The sequence below is a fragment of the Calypte anna genome, chromosome 3 (genome assembly GCF_003957555.1).
Source record: "Calypte anna isolate BGI_N300 chromosome 3, bCalAnn1_v1.p, whole genome shotgun sequence".
Taxonomy (NCBI): Eukaryota; Metazoa; Chordata; class Aves; order Apodiformes; family Trochilidae; genus Calypte; species Calypte anna.
Genome location: NC_044246.1, coordinates 5,446,561 through 5,469,764, shown reverse-complemented (window position 1 = coordinate 5,469,764; position 23,204 = coordinate 5,446,561). Strand labels below are relative to the sequence as shown.

Sequence of the window (23,204 nt, the reverse complement as noted above, 5' to 3'; positions counted from 1 at the left end):
GCAAAAAATGTACTGTGCCTCTACTGAAGAACTTGTGCAGCACACTGTAAAGCTGCACAACTTCTTCAGAAACCCATTCATCTGTCTGTAACACCAGCTTGCTGTGTAAAAACACACTTTGTACATTATCAAATATATTTGTACACTATCAAATCTTCTGATTTGATGCTCATCAAATGAACTATGTTCATTTCACAACCCCACAACTAGTATAAGGCAAGGATAACCCCCCCCCAAACATGACTGTTTAAATATATAGGAAGAAACAGCATAGATACCTTTCATCAGCTTTGCAAATGGTTCAGGGCAGGTGGATGGAATGGGCAAAGTAAGTTTATTGACAGCAACTCCATAAGCCACAGCAAGGCCATCAATGCCACGGTAAGGAACTTCTCCTGTAAGCAGTTCCCACAGCAACACTCCGTAACTACAAAAAGTAATATATTTTATTAATGGTTATTTTCTGAAGACTGACACACTGTTTATGCAAGAACAAGTTATCTGTCCAGTCATGCACTGAAATTCAGGAGGATTTCCCATGTCAAAGGTGAAAGCCTTTAGGAGTCAGCTCTACTTGAAGTCATTTTGCACCTTTCCACTAATAGGGATTAACCAAACTGGGTAAGACCCCCAAGACCCCTCACTCTCCTACTCACAATGTAGCCTGAAATCACCTTTATAGAAATGCTAACATCACATAAAACTCTCTTGCAATCACAAGTCTGAATGACAGGAAAACAGGCAACCTTCCCCCCACCAAAAAGCAAACAATAAAAAAAACCCAAAACTAGAAAACCCCAGCAGAGCATTCAGGCCATTCCTCTTTGCAAACATTTCACAAAAATTTACCTAGATATAGGTGCCAAAATTTTTTTTTTTTTTTATATATTAGTAATAAAAAATACCAGAAAAGATTCAGCTAAGTTTGCATTTCTAATTCCTTCTGAGTTATAGATAAAAGCCTGGTCAATTTTTACTGTTCACAGGAGATGCAACAGGGCTGAGAATGACTACATAAAGAAACAACTGATTTTTCAATGCTAGGAAAAAAAAAACAAACAAAACAACATTATTTCCAGTAAAAGGTGGGGGCATTAAAAGATCTCAGCATTCTATGATTCTCAAGAATCACAGGAATTGCTATTGCAGCAATATTAATTGCAGGAATTTCTGCTATGCTCTCCACTCCAGAAGAGCTTTGTGTGCTTTTACCTTCTTTGGCTCTGTGTGCCCAACACTTGCCTTGCCCAAATCATCCCAGACCCTACAATGGGCTGGGACAGTTCTGGAGCTCCCATTCCACCACCACAGAAATGAAGTTTTCAGTCATTGTGGTTGGAAGCAGGAATTATTCCTTTTAGAAAAGAAACCTAAAATGAACTTGATGAATTGATGGCGGTTTTTTGTTTGCTATTTCTTTCCTCTTGTGTTCCACTAGCTATGGAACAAGGATAAAAGGATAACCTTATTGCTGCTTTTGGAACCTGAAGTCAGCAGGCAAGGGGAAAAAAACAGAATACAAAGTATTGCTCTTACCCTTTCTCCCCAAAAGTGTGGTCAAACTACCTGCAGGTCTTGCAGGACTGAAATGAACTCTCTTCCTTGAGAAGAAATGGATACAGGAGTGGAGGGGTAAGGGCTGCATGCCCCTTCCCTAACTATGTGCCCCTTATCACCAGAAATACCCCCTAAGCTACAGCAGATGTGGCAGGGAAGAGAACACACACTAGTGAAGTCTTTCTGTCACACTCCCCTTAATGAGAAAAAGGCATTTGGCATTATATGGGACCTTACAACATCACTTTGATGAAACAGCAACCTGTGCAGAAACAAAACAAACACCACCAGTGGTTTCTTCATTTCTGTTTTGTTTATGTAATGAAGTTAGTGTTGAAGAATACAGTCAATTCCTAAATATATATATATATATAGATATCATATATAATACTATAGATAATTCAAAATGAAAATAGAATAAAGAATTCTTACACTTCTTAAGTTTTTCCATTTTAATCTCTGCAGTTCTAGACTCAAAAAAGGAAAAAAATATTAATTTCAATTTTGTTTTAAAGCACTGGTACCTCTGACAATAGTAAGTGCAATTCCTGCAGTACATACACATTTGATGTGTGATGGAGGTATTAGACTGAACTACATCTCATTTATGTGTTTAAGAGAAAGCATAAAAATAATGTCAGGGTCTCTCAGCAAATGTAGACTGCTCTTAACTCAAGGAATTCCCTTGTTCAGATGATAACATTCATATTTTAGCACAAACTCTGAAGCTAAGCAGAAGAATAAATTTTAAATAAAATTTAATAAATAATACATAAATAAAATTCCTTTAAGTTTTAAAGGAATAAATAATCTTGTATAAGAAGTTGTGTCCCACTATTAGCTTTAGTTATATTTACAATTCAAGTAACCCAAGCTGTTCTCAACAGTGCCAAGAAGGTGGTTGTAAAATTTTAATCAGACCAACACAGTAACAGCCTGAAAGCATCTCTCTTAATGAAAGCATTAATATCAAGTCCCAAGAGCCAGTGCTGTGGGGGAAAAACTGTGGGGAGGAACCCTGAAAACATCCTAGTCCTGCCACACTCGAGTTTTTGGGAGGTCCTAATCTATCATTATCTAGGACAACAACTACTTATTAAATATCTCAACTACAGAAGTAGCTACGTTGTGTATTAAATTTCACCAGCCCACATACAGCTGTCCCACATACACAGAGCATCCAAGATAAAGCTTTTTCCAAAAGAACTAGAGCCATCTGATTCTCCATCTTCAGCAAAAGGCCAAAATTCCAGCCATAATATGCTTGAATTAAACATTTTAAACTGCAAAAACTAATACACTTTACAAAAAATGCCTAAGTATTTTCATTCTTAAAAATTATTCTCCTGCCTTCATATGTGATCTAAGCCTTACTCTCTCAGTTCCAGCAATAACTTGCTGCTTTTACATATTTTAAAAGCTGATCAAAATGGAGGTAACTCAAGTTCTCAAAATCTCTTTTACTCTACAATTCATCTTCTGAAGTAGAGGTTACTGCTACAGGAACCACTTCAAAACTGTATGAATGTGCCAGGCAAAAGCAGCTGCTCATTCTGCTGTACACAAATGCTCCAAAACTTTGCCAGGGGTTTGTACACCAGAAGCAGAGGTTCCTATGAAAAAACCACTGCTGAGACACACCACCAGCACTTGGAAAGTCGTGGGCACTTTCCAAAACATCCAAGACTTACATAACACTGAGAAATGTGTGAGGATCAATGAAAGGACAGAGCTGACAAAGTAGAATTCCACTAGTAGGTTTCCACTTTGGGAACCTGGAAGGATTCTTTTGCCAAAGAATACTGAATTGATAATTTTAACTCTGTTTTAGGAAGCAAAAGGACAGACATGCAGGGCCTGGAAAGCACCAGCTGTGCTATCTAGGATCACACCTGAGAATGTGCAGCCTGGAAGGCTCTGCATGAAAATACTCCCACAACATTTCCAAGCACTGGCAGATTCTGAAAGACCAGCTGCAAGTGTTGAGTACACTTGAGCAGCCTCAGCAGCTTTTTTTTTTTTTCCTCTAAAAGGTCTGCAAACTTCTTTTGAAAACTCAGCAGTCAGGACATGTAACTGAAGTTTAGAACTTTCCTGAAATAGACTCTGTTCTTGTCTTGGAAAAACCCATACCTATTTTTGTAACTTGAATGCTTTTAAAAATAATAAAAAAAAAACACTCATACAACCAGGGAACTATTTATTTGCTTTTCCTTTAAAGAAAGAGTGAAGATAAGCAACAGAATAGATCAAGGCGCAGTAAGCAGAAAATCTTTAGAAGCCAAGAAGGTCTAAACTATACAACAAAACCTTTCTACTTAAAAACCTCTCCTGTCAGATGTCCATCATTGAGCTAAATACTTACATTTTTACAAGAGAGGCGTGCAGGAGAGAAGGCGAAGAAGAGAAATATTGTAGGTTCCAAAAATGTAAACTAATGTTGCAGCAGAATATAAAATAACTGCACCAAAGCATACCCCCTCAGATACCTAAAATCACAGCAACAAGACTGGACAGGACCTGTAATTAAGCATGGAATACAGCTGATTAGGGAAACTCCTACACCCAACCTCCTCCCCGCAACAGAAAAAAAAAAAAGAAAAAAAAAAAAAAGAAAAAAGAAAAAAGGAAGAAAGAATGGAAAAAGAAGAATGAAGCCAAAGATGATTCTCAACTGGGCATCAACTCAAGATGATGTAAACAAAACGCTGAAAATCAGTTCCAGACAAAAGAAAAATGGGTGTCATAAAACAGTAGTGCAAACAGAAAATCACCCTGAGAATACCAAAAGTATTGCTTCATGCTGTAGAATATCAGGCATCCAAGCAAAATATGACCCTATTTAAGAATTATTCAACACAGAACATGCATAAGAAGCCTGAGAGAAGGGATTAATGTCCTTCCCTCCATCCCCAAATAGCTACCTTGTATATTTCAGAGAGAAAACATTAAAAAAAAAAAAAAAAAAAGACAATGTAAACTTTACAGGGGGAAGCACAGAAGCTTTTAGTTTACTGTATAATCGCTGCTTTCTCCCACTTATAAACAAGAACTAAATTAAAACTAAACTTTAAATTACCTTTCTACAACACATGCATCCCCCACAACACCACTCAAAAGCAGCAGCATTATTGACAGCCACGAACCAAGGAAATTCACAAGAAATTCACAAATACAACATAAGGAGTTTCCTATCTTTAAAATTTGTGAGCAAGTTAAAACAAATTCATGCTGAACACACTCTCCTCAATCCAGCTACTGGAAGGAAAATCTCTGTAAATAGAAAAGCTTAGGTCTGGTGTGCACTTTTACACATGATGACATTCTAGACTCCTGAAAGCCAGTAATATTTTAAGTTAACATTTGGCAAAATTCTGGTTTGCAGCTTAATTTTATTTACCAGACATATAAGGTGGCTGGATGGTCCCATTTCTTTATGCAGAATGAAATGTTTCAGACATCTGATATTAAGTAAATATATCAGTATGAGATCAGATGCATTCATGTCTCAAGAGCGTATAGCTGTTTATATTAGATTCTAGATAAAATATGTAGTTATCTTTACCAATTCATATTGTAAAGGCTTCTCATAATGGTATCTTGTTTTCTGGGAAAAAAAAAAAATTTCCTGTTTCCCTTCTCCTCCCATTTTTAAGTCATAAATAACTTAAGGTAGATCAAATGAACTGGATGCTGAGAAAGGAATGTGTTTCTCAGGACTACTATACTTCACAAAATCACAAAAACCCAAATAAAAATTCATTCAAAAACCTCAACATAGTTCTGCTGAGCACAGTTTTCAGCATACAAGTTCCTTACCTCCAAATATCACTTCCTTTAGAAAACATGGAGGACTTGATAACTTCTGGAGCCATCCACGCGTAAGTCCCTGCTGCACTCATTTTGGTTGTTCTGTGCCACTCTCTGGCCAGACCAAAGTCTGTAATCTTCAGAGTTTTATTGCAAATGTCATCATGGTCCATCTTCTCCAGCAATAAAACTGCAAAAGATAAGAGTTGGTAAATTAATACAATGAGAATCAAATAAAAATACCCAGGCCTGCTATTAATTTCACATGCAACTTGCACTGCACAAATAACTATACTTTCAATGTGACAATATCATTGCAATTTTTGTAAATATGATTAAGGGTTTTGATAATTTTAGGCTACTCTAAGCTAATTCCCAGTGTCATGAGTTCTTTATGCAGCTGTGCAAGCAGATATTAAACTAACACAAGAAAGCCACTTTAAAATAAAAGTGAAGTAAAGCACATAGGTTTATGACAGCCCAGAATGCTAACATCCCATGGGTGATAACAGCCTGTAAAAAAAAGTATTCACTTTGGAATGAGATTCTGAAGTAGTAAAAATGGCAGTAGCAGTAAAACAAATACAAATGTTAAGTATTCTTATAAAAGACTTAAACAGCAAAGCAGGACACAGCACATCACTGGATAAGTTCAATTCTTAATGCTGTACCCCACACTGGTTCCTAATCACCTCAAAAAGAATTTAACAGAACTCAAAGAGGCATAGAAAAGGACACAATCAAAACAGCATGTCCACAGCTACAATAAGTATAGAATTATTTTGGTTGGTTGGAAAAGATCTTTGAGATGAAGTTCAACTGAAAACTCAGCACTGACACAGCCACCACAAAACCATGTGCCTCAGCACATCTATTTGTCTCTTAAGTACCTCCAGGGATGGTGACTCCACCACTTCCCTGTCCCAGACAACCCTTTCCATTATCATGGAATCACAGAATCATTAGGGTTGGAAAAGACCTTCAAGATCAGTTGAGCCCAACCATAATCCAACTACCACAACTACTACACCATCTCCTGAAGCATCACATCTGAACACTTCTTGAAGACCACCAGGCATGGCAACTCCACCACCTCCATGGGTGGCTCATTCCAGTATTTCACCACTCTTTCAGTAAAGAAATTTTTCCTAATACTTAACCTAAACCTAGCACAACCTGAGGCCATTTTCTCTTGTTCTATAGCTTGTTACTTCCTTACAGGAGAGGAGACTGACACCTGCCTCACTACAACCTCCTTTCAGGTTCTTGTAGGAAATCTCCTTGTAGGAGGGTCTCCTCTGAGCCTTCTTTTCTCCAGATTAAAAAAACCTCAGTTCCCTCAGCTGCTCCTCAGAAGACTTTGTGCTCCAGGCCTTCATCAGTGCCACTGCCCTTCTCTGAACAAACTTCAGCACCTCAATATCTTTCTTGTGCAGAGATGCTCAAAACCGAACACAGTACTCGAGGTGCAGCCTCATCAGGAACGGTTGAGAGAGAAAGATTCTTCCCTCAGGAAAAGAAACAGCTGAGAATGGAATCTCTAACACCATCTATGGAATGAAGAAAGCTATAGGTAACAACTATTCCTGGTTTCTCAAGCCAAGAAATGGACACCATCAAACAAAAATCAGCAGATAAGGATCAAACACGTGGCAGTTGTTCACACAACACACAAGAAGGTGAACTTTGGAATTCTTGGCACAGCATGTGAATACCATTACTTTGCATAGATTCAAAATGAACCCAACACAAAATTCACAGAAGACAACTCCATAAAGAGCATTTACACCAAAACCAGTGGGATAAAGTCACAAAACATCCCTGGGCCACATATCAGCATGCCAGGGGAGTTAGTTTGGCTTGGGAGTCCACAATTGGCAACAGGAGACTGGACTTGGATCAAATCCATGTTACACTATATCCACTGCACCTTCCTGGAAGTTAAAGGCTACATTCTCTTTTTTCTTTTTTTTTCTTTTTTTTTTTTTTTTAATGTTGCATTGTACAGGGTGTTTATAGTGTCCAACTTGATCTTAAAACAACAGTACTGGCAGAGTCACAACACAGCTTCACAAAATAGCACTGGTTGCTGTGTTAGAGCTCACAAGGAGAAAGAGCAGGTGCAAAGGAATCTTTATTAAGATGTCAATTTTAAAACCATTTTCAGCTCCTCTGTCACTGTGGTGGTAGCTGTTAGCTTCAACTTTCTTTTAAAATGATCTCCTGGGACAAAGATGAAAGGTTAAATGACAAAGAAGAAGAATTACAAATGTGTGTGTTTTTCAACTACATATATGGCAAAACACAGTACAGGGAACCTACTAAAAAAGATAATGAAGAATTACTTTCCCTTACAGGGGAAAAACTGGTAACTTTGCATTTGCAATTTCAAGAGATAATTTTTCCTGGTACAGATTAGTTACACTCTTACAAATATTTCAATAATGGCAGCAAGTCCAAATGAAAAAAAAAACCAAACAAAAAAGCCCCACACATTCCATTTTCAGTAAGCTTCTTAACACTGACCAGAAGAACTGAAGGCCAAGAGACAAACCAATAGCTCACCAGTCAGTATCACCAGGAGAAATTAAATTTATACAAGCACAAGTTTTTACACTTTTATACTTGAATCAAAGACCTATTGTTTGCTATTCCATTTCAAACATGTTCAGCAGAATTCTTGACATTCCTTGTCAGTCAATGTGACCGAAACCAAAAACAGTCAGTCTTGCAAAAGGTAATAACTGGCATGTGGCCAAGTTTCATCCCACAAAGGGCCAGGGTTTCTTAGTTCAAACTTCCCTTTCCGGCCAGTAGCCAGGAAACAAACAATCCCAGCCAGAGATTACTTAGCAGCTTGGCAGTAAAAATGCTCAGCATAGCTGAGTAGTGCTCCAGGAGTGCTTCTCTCACAGCAGCCCAGCAACCTTTCCTGCAGCATCCTTCTGGCACTTCCCTTCCTGGCTACAAACTTGGGAGAAGTCACTTTTAGAATCTGATACCTACCCCCCTGTTCACTCACCCCCACTAGTTTCTTTCTCAGATCCCTTAAATTGTCTTTTCAGACTCCAACACACAATATTATTAAGTTGGGTAAGAGCTACTTGAGCACTCTGCTTTAATTTCACCATTTTTCAGTCTATTTTCCACAAGGAGTAAGGTTCATACTAGTGCTTTCCTTCTGGCAAACACAGAGAAAAGTATTTAAAATACCAAAGCACATTTGAAAATACATTCACAGCTACCAAGAGATCTCAATTAGGAATATGGAAGTGGAGAAAAAACATGTCCATCCCATTTATTTTCACATGAGCAAAACCAAAGACTATAGATGTTTCTGAATGACTAAAAAAAACTAAGAGAAGGAAACTAAGTTGGAAGGAAACCACTGTCTGCAAACTAAAATAAAAAAGTCACCTTGGACTGTTATTCAAATATTGCAAGTACTACAGCCAGAACTAAACATTTGATCCAATATTTTAAGGATGTACATTTTTCCTACCAGTTACACCATTTTCAACTCAGTTTTGAGTTTAGCTCACTCACCTCTCACTCATCAGAGTGAGAAAAATGAAAAATTGATGGATTTAATATGGCACATGTCCTAAAAATTAAAGACACTACTGACAAATGTAGCAAAGATATTGCTGTTTAACCATACAGATTAAGACCCCATATATTCCTAAACTGTCTAATATAACTAAGAAGTTGGAAATCCACATATTACTCATCCTAGATCACTCCAGGAAGTAGCTCATAGAAATATAAAGTAACTTAGGTTGGAATAGACCTCAGGATGCCAAACCCCCCCCTCAGAGCAGGACTGAAGTAAGAAAGTGGAAAACTACTACCAAACATGTTTATGGTTCTGTTGAGTTATAGCACTCTGTGACAGAATAAAAATAAACATCTGTATTCAAAACAACTGTATTACAATCACTCAAGTACAGACATTAATTTATGTCACATTAGAATAGATTTAAAAAAACTAATTAAAGACATTTTTTAACAACATTGAGATGCAGAACAAACGGAAAAATGATGGCAAAGTTACATTAAAATAGCTCAAGTCAAACTAATCTTATTTGGTCATGACAGATGGCTTCTTAGGAAGGGATCAGGCAGCAGATCTGAGCAGATGTGAGTACATTTTAGGAAGTTCAACCATCCAGAGAGAACAAGGATAATTCAAAGAATCCCACACAGCAGTTTTATGATGGAAAATCAGGATCCAGGTTGTATAAAGTTTTCAGGATACAGAGGAATCATAACTGCTTTTTAATTATAAAGCAAGTTTGCTTCACGTGCTGATTCACTATCAGGGTAGAAATAGAGGGTGCATTTCAAGAACCAACAGCAAAGTCAGAAGATACCCTAAGGAAAATCAGATCATCATACTAGGAAACACTCCAAGTTAGAAGGGATCAATCATAAGATCTGCAGCTCTAAAAAAAGAGATGAAAGAAGAAGAAAAGGCTATTCTAGCTAACTGAAGAAAACCAAAACAGCAGCTACACACAGTTGTGCAAGTAGCCTAGCACTAAAAAAGGGCTTTTTTTGGTAGAAACAGGGAAGCAACCATAGAATTCTGCAATGCATAAGACTTCATATTAAATACTGCATTACTAGATGTGCACTTATGTATTCAGCAAAAGGACTTAAACTGGAACAGAGAGAAAACAGATGCAAAATAGTAAGGATCCTGTAATGACTTTTTATTCAGTGTCTTTCCTTGGAACAGGCTGCCAGGGGCAGTGGTGGAGTCACCATCCCTGGAGGTATTTAAGAGTTGTACAGACATAGTTGCTCAGGGATATGGTTTAGTTAAGGTCTTGTCAGTGTGAGGTTATGGTTGGACTGATGATCTTGAAGGTCTTTTCCAACCAAGGTGATTCTGTGACTGAGAAAAATCAGAAAAGCTTGTTCTTTTTGCTAGGATAAAACAAAGGTTGAGAAAAGTTATCAGAAGACAAGTCAGCAATATCTAGGAGCAGGATGCAGACCTAGAGCACTGGTACTGTTATTGATAAAACCCTTTCCCAGCTGCCCTGGCTGAGCCTCCTGAACCAGACCCCTGTGATTAAGCTCTGGTTTAGATCTGGAGCTCCAAAGGTGGGGAGAGACTCCTAACAAATTTCAAGATAGTGTCTCCTTTGTCCCACTTCTGCAGAGTAAGGCACAGTTAACTCCTCAAAAAAAAAAAAAAATCACAATATCTGATACACATTCCTGTCAAACACATTCCTGAAGTAGCAATGCCATTAATCTTTCCTAATTTCTTTCTGCATTATCATAGTTACACCTGGAGTCTTTTTCTACTCCTCTTACAACAAACAGTGCAAGCATTCATGGGGTAGCAGTATGCAGGTGAGATGGGTCTGAATACTTCTTAAAACTAAACCTACCACCAAGTCACCCGACACCACAGTGGAACTGGACCTGCTGAGTCAGCCAGTACTGCCCCAGTCCACATTCCTCCAACAGAACCAGAACCACCTCTCTGCTGAACCATTGCCATTCCCACAGAAGCTGCTCTTAGTCAGGAAATTTAGGCTTACAAACCAGGCAGGAGCCTCAGTAAAATGCAACCCAAATGCTCCCAGTTCCCCCCCTCCTTTTTCCATGCAGTTCCCTTTCTTCCACTCCTTTTCCAAGCTCTCCCCTCTGGCAGGAACATTTGCTTTGAGCTACAGAGAGCAAAAGGTGAGAAATCACCTGCAGCAGCCCAGGTTTAGAGATGCATCCAGTTCTGGCCAGGTTTGGACAAGAGCTGCTTTCTCTCTGCTCCAGTCTCTCTTCTTGTGAGCTTGGGTTGAAATTTTATTGGGGGTGGAATAAAAAAATGGAGAGCCTGGATATGGGCATGGCTGTAACTGGTCAAGGAATGATAAACAAGAGGACATTGAGACAAATCAGGTACCTGGGGTGCAAGCCTGCTCTGCTCTACCAAATCCAGACAGGTCCAGAACTACACCCCCAGTGCTTCCTTCAGGACTAAGCTGCAAGTCTAGAGAGGAACTGAAAGTATTTAAATGGTAAGCATTTTGTTTAAAGCATACTTTTAAATAAAAGGCTCCCATTCTTGCCTCAGCTACCCTCCTTTTTATTTCTTAACATCCACATAGGTTAAGAAATGGTATTTACAGCAAGCCTGAGGGAAGCCTGGACAGAACTCTGAGTTGGCTGAATACCCAGGAAACCTCCACCCAGCACTAAGCTCTTCTAATGCAGGTTATTTCCAACAGTTCTATTTTTCTTTTTAGTACTAAAAATTTACCTATTTTACTTCTCCAACCATATCTATCTCAAAGTCTTCATTTAATATAATATTTAATTTGAAAAAAATCAATTAAATCCTAAGAATTTTGTGCAGTTAAAAAAATTTCATAATGCACTCCAATACTTTCAGGTGAACATTTATCCGGAACAGCGTGGCCAGCAGGTCCAAGGAAGTGATTCTGCCCCTGTACTCAGCCCTGGTGAGGCCAAACCTCGATTACTGTGTCCAGTTCTGGGCCCCCCAGTTCAGGAAGGAGATTGAGGTGCTGGAGCAGGTCCAAAGGAGGGCAACCAGGCTGGTGAAGGGACTCAAGCACAGACCCTATGAGGAGAGGCTGAGGAAGCTGGGGGTGTTGAGGCTGGAGAAGAGGAGGCTCAGGGGAGACCTCATCACTCTCTACAACTCCCTGAAAGGAGGTTGGAGCCAGGGGGGGGTTGGGCTCTTTTCCCAGGCAGCTCTCAGCAAGACAAGAGGGCACAAAAGGTCTCAAGTTGTGCCAGGGGAGGTTTAGGTTGGATATTAGAAAGAATTTCTTTCTGGAGAGGGTGATCAGGCATTGGAATGGGCTGCCCAGGGAAGTAGTGGATTCTCCGTGTCTGGAGATATTTCCAAAGAGCCTGGATGTGGCACTGAGTGCCATGGGCTGGGAACTGCAGCGGGAGTGGATCAAGGGTTGGACTTGATGATCTCTGAGGTCCCTTCCAACCCAGCCAATTCTATGATTCTATGATTTTCAGTTATGAGCCATTTAAACCAATTGAGTAAATGAGGCTACTCAGGGAAGCCAGGTAAAAGCATTGAACACCTTTTTCTAATAGTTTAGATGTACTTGATTTAAAATTTAAGCATTAAATGATAATTTGAAAAATATCCTCCCAAATTCTCAAGTAATTTCTGTCCCTCCTATCCTCTTTATACCTTCTGCTGTACTTCCTTCACATATCTACTTTTTATTCTCAATTTTGTACTAAAAAGAAAACATTAAAGCAACCCTATTTCCTCAGGTTAGTTATTTGCCACCAAATGCTTCTTGCTACCTTATGTGCACTTTGCTAAATAGCTGACTATCATGGTTTTCACAGATTTTATTATTATTATATTTATTGGCACAGCTACTGTGACAATAGGTAAGACTGCCTGCATTACCACTGCATTTACCACCACTGATAAAGTCATTCTTAGAACACACTAGAAAGAAAAGAAAGATGCTATATGTATATATCTCTATATACAAATTGTCCAGACAATGCTGCTACTGTTGTTCATCCCCCTTGCAGCCTGTTAGCTCCCCCTCCAACTGTTTGCAAGTGAATCTGGTTCCTGCTAATTCACTAAATAAACACTCAACAAAACCAGAAGGACAACCTTGTATCTTTAGCTAACAGTCAGGAAAAAAAAATGCATGAAAAGTTGCAGATTCAAAGAAATACAACTTGTCAGTGTTAAGAGATTCACCCCCGTTATTTGGAGCTCGTTTCGTTCTGATTGTAATTAGAAATTACAATTAAAATTAAATTTTGACACTGCTTCCAGAAGCAGTGTCCAGTTTCCAGCCTGCAAACTAAACTACCCCAGTGAAAATTAACAAATTAACAATTAGAGTGAAAATACTGATCACAACATCTTCAATACATACAAATACATTGTCCTATATAGCTCTGCTCCTTAAATACCCTGCTTTCCTCCTATGGCTTCTGAGGACAACTGTTATGGCTGCAGCTGATTTGTCATTATCTTCCTAGATTAAGCTTAGAGCTCACCATCTGCAGGGGGATTTCATCCTTAAAACACTGGTTACACATGCAAGAGGCATTTCTCTGCTTTTTATTATAGGGATACTCTGCTCCTCTATCATCTCTGTCCCTTTACAGCAAGCAGGCACATAACCATTTCTGAATTTTCACACTAAATGGAAAACAATTTGTTCTTAAATGTATTTGTCTAAAAACATCTAGCTTAAAAAAAAAAAAAATAAAAAAAAAATCCTTCCTCACAGGAGCCAACATATATATAAAAAGAAATCCTGAACAAAGTGTTCCCAACTGGAAAATCAAAACAGGACAAGACTTGCCACAAAAAGTCCTTGACAGCAAGAATTGACACATACACACCTCCCCCATAAGGAAAACACATGCCACAGCAGGACATGTGGCAGAAGAAAACCACCAAAGTGTAAGAATGACAGGGAGTCACCTGGCTATCTGGAGGAAACAAAGGGGGGAAAAAAAAGAGAAAGAGGAATGAGAGATTTCAACAGCTTCAACACACCTTGCATCACCATTTTTTGCTTCCCTTTCACTTCTTTAACAGCCATTATTAAAGCAACTTTGGGCAAATGGGAACTTGAGAGAAAGAAGCAGTTTTAACAAGTTTCTGGCACAGGCTGCAGATGCTGGGAGTTACTTCACTGCCTGCCATTTACACTTCACTTGTTGTCCAGGTAGCTCTGTAAAGCAAAGCAGAATTTTTTGTTGTGCCATAAGAGGAAGGACTAGAGGTAACAAGCCTGTATAATTAGACATGTGCCTAATCAGCAAGTAAACAGCAAATCATCAGTAAATTCTAAAAAATGCAGGATTTGGATATTGCATCAGCAAAAAAAGCAAAAGATGACTATGCTCAGCATTCCTAATAAAATATCAAGCTTAGTTCTTCTCTTCAAATATGACATTTAAGAAAAGTTACCTCAGTGCAGAAATTCCTCCATCATTTTAAAATTCCACTGAAATCAGTCAACCCTGAAACTCAGCTTTAAGCCTCAAAACATTCAGTTATCCAGCACCTACCAGGCACTTCCCTACTTATTTGAAACAGCAATTACTTTCTTTTAAGCTCTTTCTTCTTTGCTTGCTGTTACTTTTTAAAAGGCAGTTATGCAATTCAGTGAATAAATGCAGGTAGATCACAAAGAAATACTAAGGAAAAAACCAGCAATAATAGCTAGGTGGTGAATCAGTCCTTCCTAAGATATCCTTCTGGTTTCCAAGTCTACAAAACAAAGTGGCTGTGTATCTAGTTGTTAAAGAACACCATCTTTGTTTGTAATAGTGATTTATTTCTTTTTTTAAGGAGCTTCTTCCTATTCCTAAAAAAACAAAACTCAAGGCAAACTAAAGCTATTCAAGCTGCAAAAGGAATCTTAGGTAACACACAATGCATTGGGTACAGTTCCCTCCTACAGAAACTTTCAGAAAACATTAAATCACCACCCTAAGAACAAATTCAAGACCTGGCCATTCCCTTCAAACCAAAATAAAGCAATAATGCCAAACAGTAAATTCACCAAGGCAAGGCAGCTGAGGTTTATAATCTCAAAAACTGCATCAGGGGGAAGAGGCAGCAGAGGTTTCCTTCCCTCAGAACTAACGAGTTAACTTATTTATCACTAGCCAAATCACTTTTTCAAGATTTAATTAAAAAACCAAGAACCATTTGAATTTGTTTTGGATTTATTCTTGGAGCTGTTTGGAGGGTGAGGTTTGCTTTTTTGTTGTTTTTGTTTTTTAAGGAAATAGAACATGACTTGATACAACTTGATATTTCAGGCTGATCACAATCCATGGCTTCTGAATACATAAAAGCACTTACATAGCTGGCATACTTTTCTGACTGTAACATACTGTATTCAGCTATTATGTACCACCTTCCTGGTTTATTTTTTGTGATCTACTGCAAGGTGCTTTTGATGTGTTAAAATTGGGATATTTAACACAAAAAAAACCCAAAAAAACCCAAACAACACTTCAAAATAAAAGGCAGTTTGGAAAAAAATTAATATATGGATACATAGATAAAAACTGAAAACACATTCTACCTTTGAAGAGGACTTACTAACCCACCTGAAGCATAAGCCTGTAGTCTGATGTCACTAAAATATCAAGTTATAGCTTCTCCTGCCACACACACACACACTGACTCCACGAAGTCTTGGGAGATCCATCTAACTCAGCAGAAAATTAACCCTGCAAATAAACCAGCTTAAGAGGATTTTTCTGCTGGATCCCTCAGCTGATTTAACCCAGAGGTACTGACCCTGCCAGGCAGATTCTGCTGACGTGTGGGATGGAGGAGAACCTGTGCCTGGAGATGGGTGGAGAAACCTCCTTGCTCAGCCAGCTGCTAAATGAAGCCACACATCACTTGGTGGAGTGAGAAGTCAAGCAACATTTCAGAATTAATATATCTAAGCCTTCAAGACTTTGCTTTAGTCAGAGATGTAAAGATAGAATCCACCTTTGCTACTTCTTCCCATTATAAAAATCAACTTTGAAATTTACTCCTGAAAAGAACCAGTTGAACAAACTTTAGACAGAAAAATTTCTCCATCCCTTTGAAGGTGCCTACAGCTTATGAATCCAGAAGAAGTCTGGTTGCAGATGCTTAGTCAAATTAAGTCACTGAGTTCCCTTAGAACCTCTTCAGTTAACATGGAATTCCTTTAATATAATTTCTGAAGAATTTTAAAAGGTCACATAAAGAGCTCTGAGTTAGCTTGTTGGTTTCTCTTATATGTAGTATTTCAAAGAGTTTTATGGTTTTAGAACAGTTTTTGCTAACCAACCTGTTTCAAAGCAAAGCAGAAAAAACCACTGATTTTATTGTGCTCACTTTCAATACAAAATAAAAAAAAAGAGAAACTTCTTGGGAGGAAAAAAATAAATAAAAACTTCTACTGTATTCTGTGGGGTGGGATTGCTGTGTTCCACCCTTGCTGTTTCATCAGTAGCTGAAGCCCCTCAGGACTGAGCATTTCCAAGAACTCTCATTTTCTTTAATAGCAAAGGCAAAATGCTTATTTTGAAATGAGAACTCTGCAAACTTGGCAGCACTCTTTCTCTTGGGAGGAGAAACTGGAAGGGAAAACCTGCCTTTTGACTCTAATTAGCATACATTCAGTAACAAATTTTAAAAGTGTCATTTTTTTTCTTTTTACATCACACAGGAGGAAACAAGCAGAATTAGTTCCAAGAACGGTGGCATCTAAGCCAACTTGAAAGGAAAACCCCAAGACTGCCTACACATTCCAAACTCAAATATAACCAGTTCCAAGGGTTAATTTGTCCCATCATGAACCACAGCAATGAAGCATTTTTGAGAGGGAGGGCTGGCTTATCAGCTCCAAGTTAATAGCACACCTGCCATAACACAGATTTTAGTCCCTATGAAGAGAACAAAGCATGATTATGTAGCAAACACTGGCATGCCTAGGACTGATTTAACTGCAGCTATGACCCCACAAAACCACCAAAAAATAATTAAAAAAAAAAAAAAAGGTTAAGCTTGGCAAGAAGCTCCAAGAAGGAAGAATACTTCTGTGCTGACATTATACAAATACATAGCTTTTCCATCTTACCATATAAAACCCATGGCTCTTAAGACACCAAAATTTAAACATCCACTTACTTTCTGATACTGATCTGAGGGAAGCCCTCAATAACATTGTGAAGCAAGGTAAAAATGGTGAAATTAGTTTTAAGGTGTCAATCCAGGAATGTAAACTCCTAATTGTTACTTTGGTACTGCTTCTATAGACAGCAGTCTATAGTATAATATGGTATTTAATATGGCATAATATGGTATAATATGCTATTTAATGTATCTTAATGTATTTATGGTATTTAATGTATTTGTATTTAATATGGTATTTAATGTATTTTAGTCATTTTTATCTATAAGTATGTCATCTATATTTCTGTTGACTTCAATGCTATGACTTTGCCTCTAATAAAACACCACACAACACCCCCCTATAGTTCCCAAAAATAAAATTACTGTACTTTTTAGACACATTATTACTGAAGGTCGTTGGGATAAATTTCAGTGCTTTAAATTTTAAGAGACCATCAGAAATAAAAACTCAAGGACAGAAACCACCCATGCTGCAAAGACTCCTTGCAAACGTTCAGTGTACAAGGCCATTGTGTTTCAGAACTTGAAACACTGAAGCATGTTTAGAAGAAAGCTTATACTTAGTGATAAGAAAACTTACAGGCTGCAAACAAAAAGCCATTCTCTTCTAAGGTCAATGAAACCACAAAACAGCATTCAACATCTTAGTACAGTTCAATGATGTGTTACTCCTCTATTCTTCTGAGGTTGCAGAATGTAACTTTTTAATGGAACTTTTAATATTTGGAAAAGGGTCCCAAGGCATGCATTGTGTTTGTGTGAGGGAATAGAGTATTTTGTAACTAAAATATATCTCAATTTTTTCTAACACTACCAGTGCCCAAATCCCAACCCCATTTTGCATTTTGTTTAAGTACAAAACCTCATTTGGTCAGCAGTTAAATTTATTTCACAATGTTCAGGGGAATGAACAATAATTGTGTAAGTACATTAGACAGCTAACAGGGAGATGCTCAGCTGCCTTTTCCACTGATTCCTATGGAAATGGGTAGCCTGCTCAGTGCCAATTTCAAAGGCAGGGAGGTGACCATATTCTTGGGGCACCAGCTTTGGGGAAAAAAAAGTATCACACGGCTTGAAGTCTTCTTAAACACACAAATTTTACAAATGCATTGATCCAAAGTCCTACATTTAAGTCCTACATTTCTACTTATAATGCCACCTCCCTTGCCCCCCCAAACTTGTTGCATAAAAGAAACCTTCTAGGAGTCCAACAAGGAGCAGGGATAAACAAATCAAAAACCTTTCCAACAGCCATAAACAAGTGTGTTATTTAAGTGTCTTATCATGAGAGAAAAAAAAAAGACTATTAGAGGTGAAAGACAGGAAGAACCAAGCCAGATCCAGAAAAAGATCAAAAACACATTATTTTTTAATAAGTAATACCACCTGTTAAAGATGAAGTCTCAACACCAGATAAGGAACAACTCTATTCTTGTCAGATGGATATAGTCGGGTAAACATTAAAATGAAAGCCTGTATTAAAAATGAGGTATTAAGAGGAGTTTTAAAAAATTTAAAATAATTATATTTAGCCAGCGTTTCAGCCTAGAATCTTGTTTTCTGCATTAAGGACTGGATCTATATATACTTGAGCCTTGTTAACTTTGAGGGAATTTGTTTTAAATTAATGAGGGGTTTTTTTCCACCTGTTCAGACTTCAGATATGAGAAAACATCAAACAGCAGCAAATTTAGAAGATGGTGGATTGAGGTCAAATAAATGGATGTTCCAGTTAAGTCTTCATCTACAAATAAAATAACTACTACACGCTACTCCTCTTCTGGAAGCTTACAGACTGTAGAAATTAATATTGTGCTATAGAGTAAGAAGTTCACAAATTTTCATTTGATATGGTATTAAATATCATTAAGTTGCTGGATATTAATTTTAAATGCTGAAACAGCCTTCAACCAGAAATTATCCTCTATGACATTTTAGTGCTAGTTATTTCTTTCTAGTTAGTTAGAAATAGAGTTACTCAAAATACTCCTTTCTTGAATTGCAGCATCCCTTTCTGAACCCAAAATATACAACATATAGCACATAAATACATCAAGTGAACATAACATGGGCAGAACATAAAGCATTTCCTTTGATGAACTGGAAGAAGACAGACTATAGCTCAAGGCTGCAAAGTTCTCACAGAATCCAATGAGCCTTCAGGGTCTTTGAAAAAATAAAACACATAACTACAAAGTCTGAGCACACATCAAAAACCTGGAAAAAAATCACTGGGAGCAATGTTTTGTGAAACAAAGTAGAACATTTTCAAGCCAGTGACAAAATTCTACAATATTACCACAGTTTGCATGAGGGTGGTTTGATTTTTGGGGTTTGTTTTGTTTTGTGTGTGTTTTTTGTTTTTTGTGGATATTTTTTTTAAGACTACTAAGTGGACAAGGTTATTAAAACTAAAGCTCCTTCCTGCAATACATTTCCAGATGCTTCAGGATGGATGATCAGTTCTTATGAGATAATACAGCAGCATTATTTAACAGCAAAGCACAAGGCAGAGCCAGTGTCACCCACAGAGATGGTGGGGGGGAAGCCAGGGTACCTGGAACAGTTTCTGGCTTTATGCAAGTACCTAAGAATAGTGCAAAGCAGTTAAGTGCCCTGGCTTCCTAGAGAAACACAGCATGGAAAACTACAGCATAAAAACTTGAAACTGCTAAATCAGTTCTGCCCCCACTATTTTATCTGCCTGACATTAGTCAAAGCAATACCTCATTTCCTGAGAGATGGTTCCTATGGGTTTCATGGAAGTCAGCTGCCTCACAGAAGAGGAAATGCAGTTAGTTCTACCAGAATTTAAAAAAAGAAAAAGAGCTGGTTCCTCTCCAGACCTCAGAGAGTCCAGTCAGTAGGAGCCAGAAGCAAACCAGGTGATACAAGGAGTTTTAAACCAACTACAGAATATGCAGCCTGCCAGAGGAGGTGGCATTACTGGAAGTGGGGACCCAGAGGGGACACTGAGGATGTGGAAGGAAACAGAAGAGTAGAAATTCCACAAACCTGAGAGCCACCAGGAGAAGAGGGAGATACAGAGTACACATGGGCAAAAAACCAGGGTTTGTGGGGTTTTCTGTTACAGTGCAGTAGGTGAATGGTCATTGGCACAGTGCTATTGACAGAAAGAACTAAAAGTCTCAGTCTCATGAGAGAACATCTTGGAACTTCATTTCCAGATAAAGAAAATCAGGTTGAAGCTCCAATCTGCTAAAATGACATCTCATCCCTCAAATGAACCAAAGATAATATTTTCATTTTTAATTTTCTTCTAACCATGCATCATAAGATACTTAATTTTCAAGCATTTAGTGACATCTAAGCAATCCTTACAGCTGTAGCTGCAATGTGATCAGGTCTTCTCCCTTCAAAACAGAGCCAAGAGACACATTATGCACCCCAGTGATTTCAGGATAAATAAAATCAGTTCAGCAGATGCAAGACAGGCTTAGCTCCAGTTTCTTCTCTTCAGTTAGTCTAAAGTTGTAAAGTGGAGAAGTTAGTGGGAAAGTAGCTTTTATGAGTTCTTGAAAACCTATGCATCTTCTGACACAGGTTTTTAACAGAGTAACTTCAGCAATTCAGCTGCAAATCACCTGTAAAGAGTAGAAAACCAGAGGTGATTTGTTTCTCAGACTCTGGGACAACTTCCCCAATCAAAAGCAACTGAATCAAGAGCTCTGTCAAACCACATCACACTTCCTTTTAAGGTTTTAAACCCAAGTTATTTCTATTTTCTGACTGTTTTTCATGAGATCAGTATCAGATTAAAGGGACTGTCCACTTGTTCTATGGTTCATCCCTTCAGATCTCAAGTATTTGCTCTCATTGGCACTGCCACATCCACAGCTTGATTCAGCAATGGTTGTAACTCCAGCTGTCCTTGATGATTTCCAACAAGTAACCCAAACCCCACACACTGTGGAGAGCAGAGGGCTACAAAGGACCCTGGGATGTCAGAGGAGCTGGTGAAATGCCAACCTCTCCTGGCATATCTATCTAAAATAAATAAGTAGAACTTTATCAGGTTGGTGTCAGTACACACACCCTGCAGAGCATCAACTCTGTGCTTTACTTTGTGTTCACAGAGGGCTCTATGCTGTGAGATGTTCAGAACTTCTTGTAATGTTTCCTACAAGTACATAAAGCTGCTGCACTAGAGATAAAGAGGTGGTGGTTGGTTTTTTGTTTGGGATTTTCTTTTGTGTTTGTTTGGTTTTTAATGCAGAGGTTGCAGAAGTGTTAAAAAGTCTGAGATCAGTCCCAGAAACACAAACCTCTGCTTTCTCTACACTGGAAAGAAAAAAAACAATCAATCAAACAAAAAAACCTTACTTACACTATTTAAAAATACTACAAGCTTTCTTTAAAAGCCTAAAAGGCTCCACTGAGTCCTCAAACAACTACAGGTCTTGTAACAAATGGGGTGTTCTTGCCTCTAAGAAAGCAACTGGATTCTACCAGAGAAAAAAAGTTGTCCTTTCAAAGAGTCAGCAAAACAGCTGAGATGTGCTAAGCTGCCACTCTTTTAGATGGTTATTTTCAGGAGAACTTAACTTTTTTTCAAAATCACCTGGCACACTTAATCAAGACTAAATTTGTAGCAAGGAAATATAGTTATGTTCAAGTATTTCACAATTTTTTAAATATTTGCCTTTCAGTCTAAGTATTTAACTCAGAATTCCTTGACTATCCATGACAGATTGAAAAGCTTCAAATTTTCCTTCAGATTGTTTCTTGAAATTTTAAATAAGTAAAGTTCACCTCAATCTTAATTTTAGATTACCTCCTTATTCTACAGATTATCTCCTTAATCTACAGAGTATATCTAAGAACATAAGAACTGCTTATGAGGAAGTTATTCTCAAAATAGACTTTTTGCAGAGAAACTTCTCACCACCTCAGCTGCATAAGGTTTTATAAAGCATCCACAATTTGCAAATCAACCTTTGAGAGGCCATGATGAGTATGTTTTGTTTTACTACACATATCTGGATCTAAAATTGATAGTTATGCCTTTGTTTTGTCTACTTCCAGAACTGCAGAAACTCTGCTACCAGCAAGGCTCCAGAGTTAGCCCTTACTTCCTCGTTCAGCCCTCAAAAAACAAGTTAGTTTTCTTCCCAGTGCAGAAAACATTCACATATCTATTTATTTAACTTTTCTTTCTTTTGCAGAAGGAAAAACTTTTTCCTATCCCCCAAAAGAAACTTAAAACTTGTGCATACAAGCCTAGCTGGTGACTGCTGTTAAAAAAAGCCCTGCTGCTCTTCTGGCAATGCCATCACTGAAATCACATTAGCAACTCTGTCCTAGAGATCCCAGCTCCCTAAAATTGCTTGCAGAGAAATAACACACTTGCCTCAGAGATGCATGTTTTGCCTACTGGGTGCCAGCCACATGCCCAGACATATATCCTTCCTGGATCAAATAGACATGTGGAAGGGTCTCCCTTCCCCAGGGCTGTAAAAATCAGTCCCTGCCTACTTACTAGGGAAATAGTTTGGTGAGCATTCCTTACCACACCGTGTTAAAGGCAGTAATTTTTCTAATTAGTTGTCCAAGGAAGAAAAATTACTTCTTAATGAAAATAACTAAGCTGGCACGAAGCTGATACATTCGTGTGCTACCTAATGGAGAGCAGGGATCCACCAGCCTTGGATATCCATGGAAAGCACCCGAGGCAGGAGTGCTGCCAGACCCCTGGCTGAGCTACAGCCACTGCTGAACTGCTTCTATCCACCCCAAATAAGTCCATCATTCAGCCTTGAGGTCACCTTTCCACTCCCACTGTGTAAGGAAAAGGCTATAGCAAAAGAATGAAGTGAAATCTGTGATGAAGAGGACATTACAGGGGGTACTGTAATGATTTGCAGGTATTTTAAATTCATATTGTTAGAATTATCTACTACAGGATATTGTGCCACCTGTGCACCACTGTCTTCCAATGTTACCATTTTGTTGGATGATGAAGAGCTGAGCAAATTCCATCCTGTCCTCAAACAAAGATTAAGAAGCATGGGTGAGAAAACCAAGTAGCTAAACTTAAGTACATGTGCAATAGGAATTAGTAATGAAAGCTGTGAACAAGCATATTTTCACATTTTATAATAAAAAATGTATTTTTAAAATGCTC

The 23,204-nt window shown here is 38.2% G+C and overlaps 1 protein-coding gene across 2 annotated transcripts in view; it reads right to left on the bottom strand.

Annotated features, from left to right (window-relative positions):
- MAP3K21 (mitogen-activated protein kinase kinase kinase 21) overlaps positions 1–23,204 on the bottom strand; it is a 42,958-nt gene that overhangs the window by 17,471 nt on the left and 2,283 nt on the right. For both annotated transcript variants that reach the window (XM_030448491.1, XM_030448492.1), the window contains exons 2-3: positions 5,377–5,557; positions 279–427 (exon numbers count right to left, since the gene is read on the bottom strand). In XM_030448491.1, the coding sequence (XP_030304351.1) occupies positions 279–427; positions 5,377–5,557 (330 nt within the window). The remainder of the gene's footprint in view (positions 1–278; positions 428–5,376; positions 5,558–23,204) is intronic.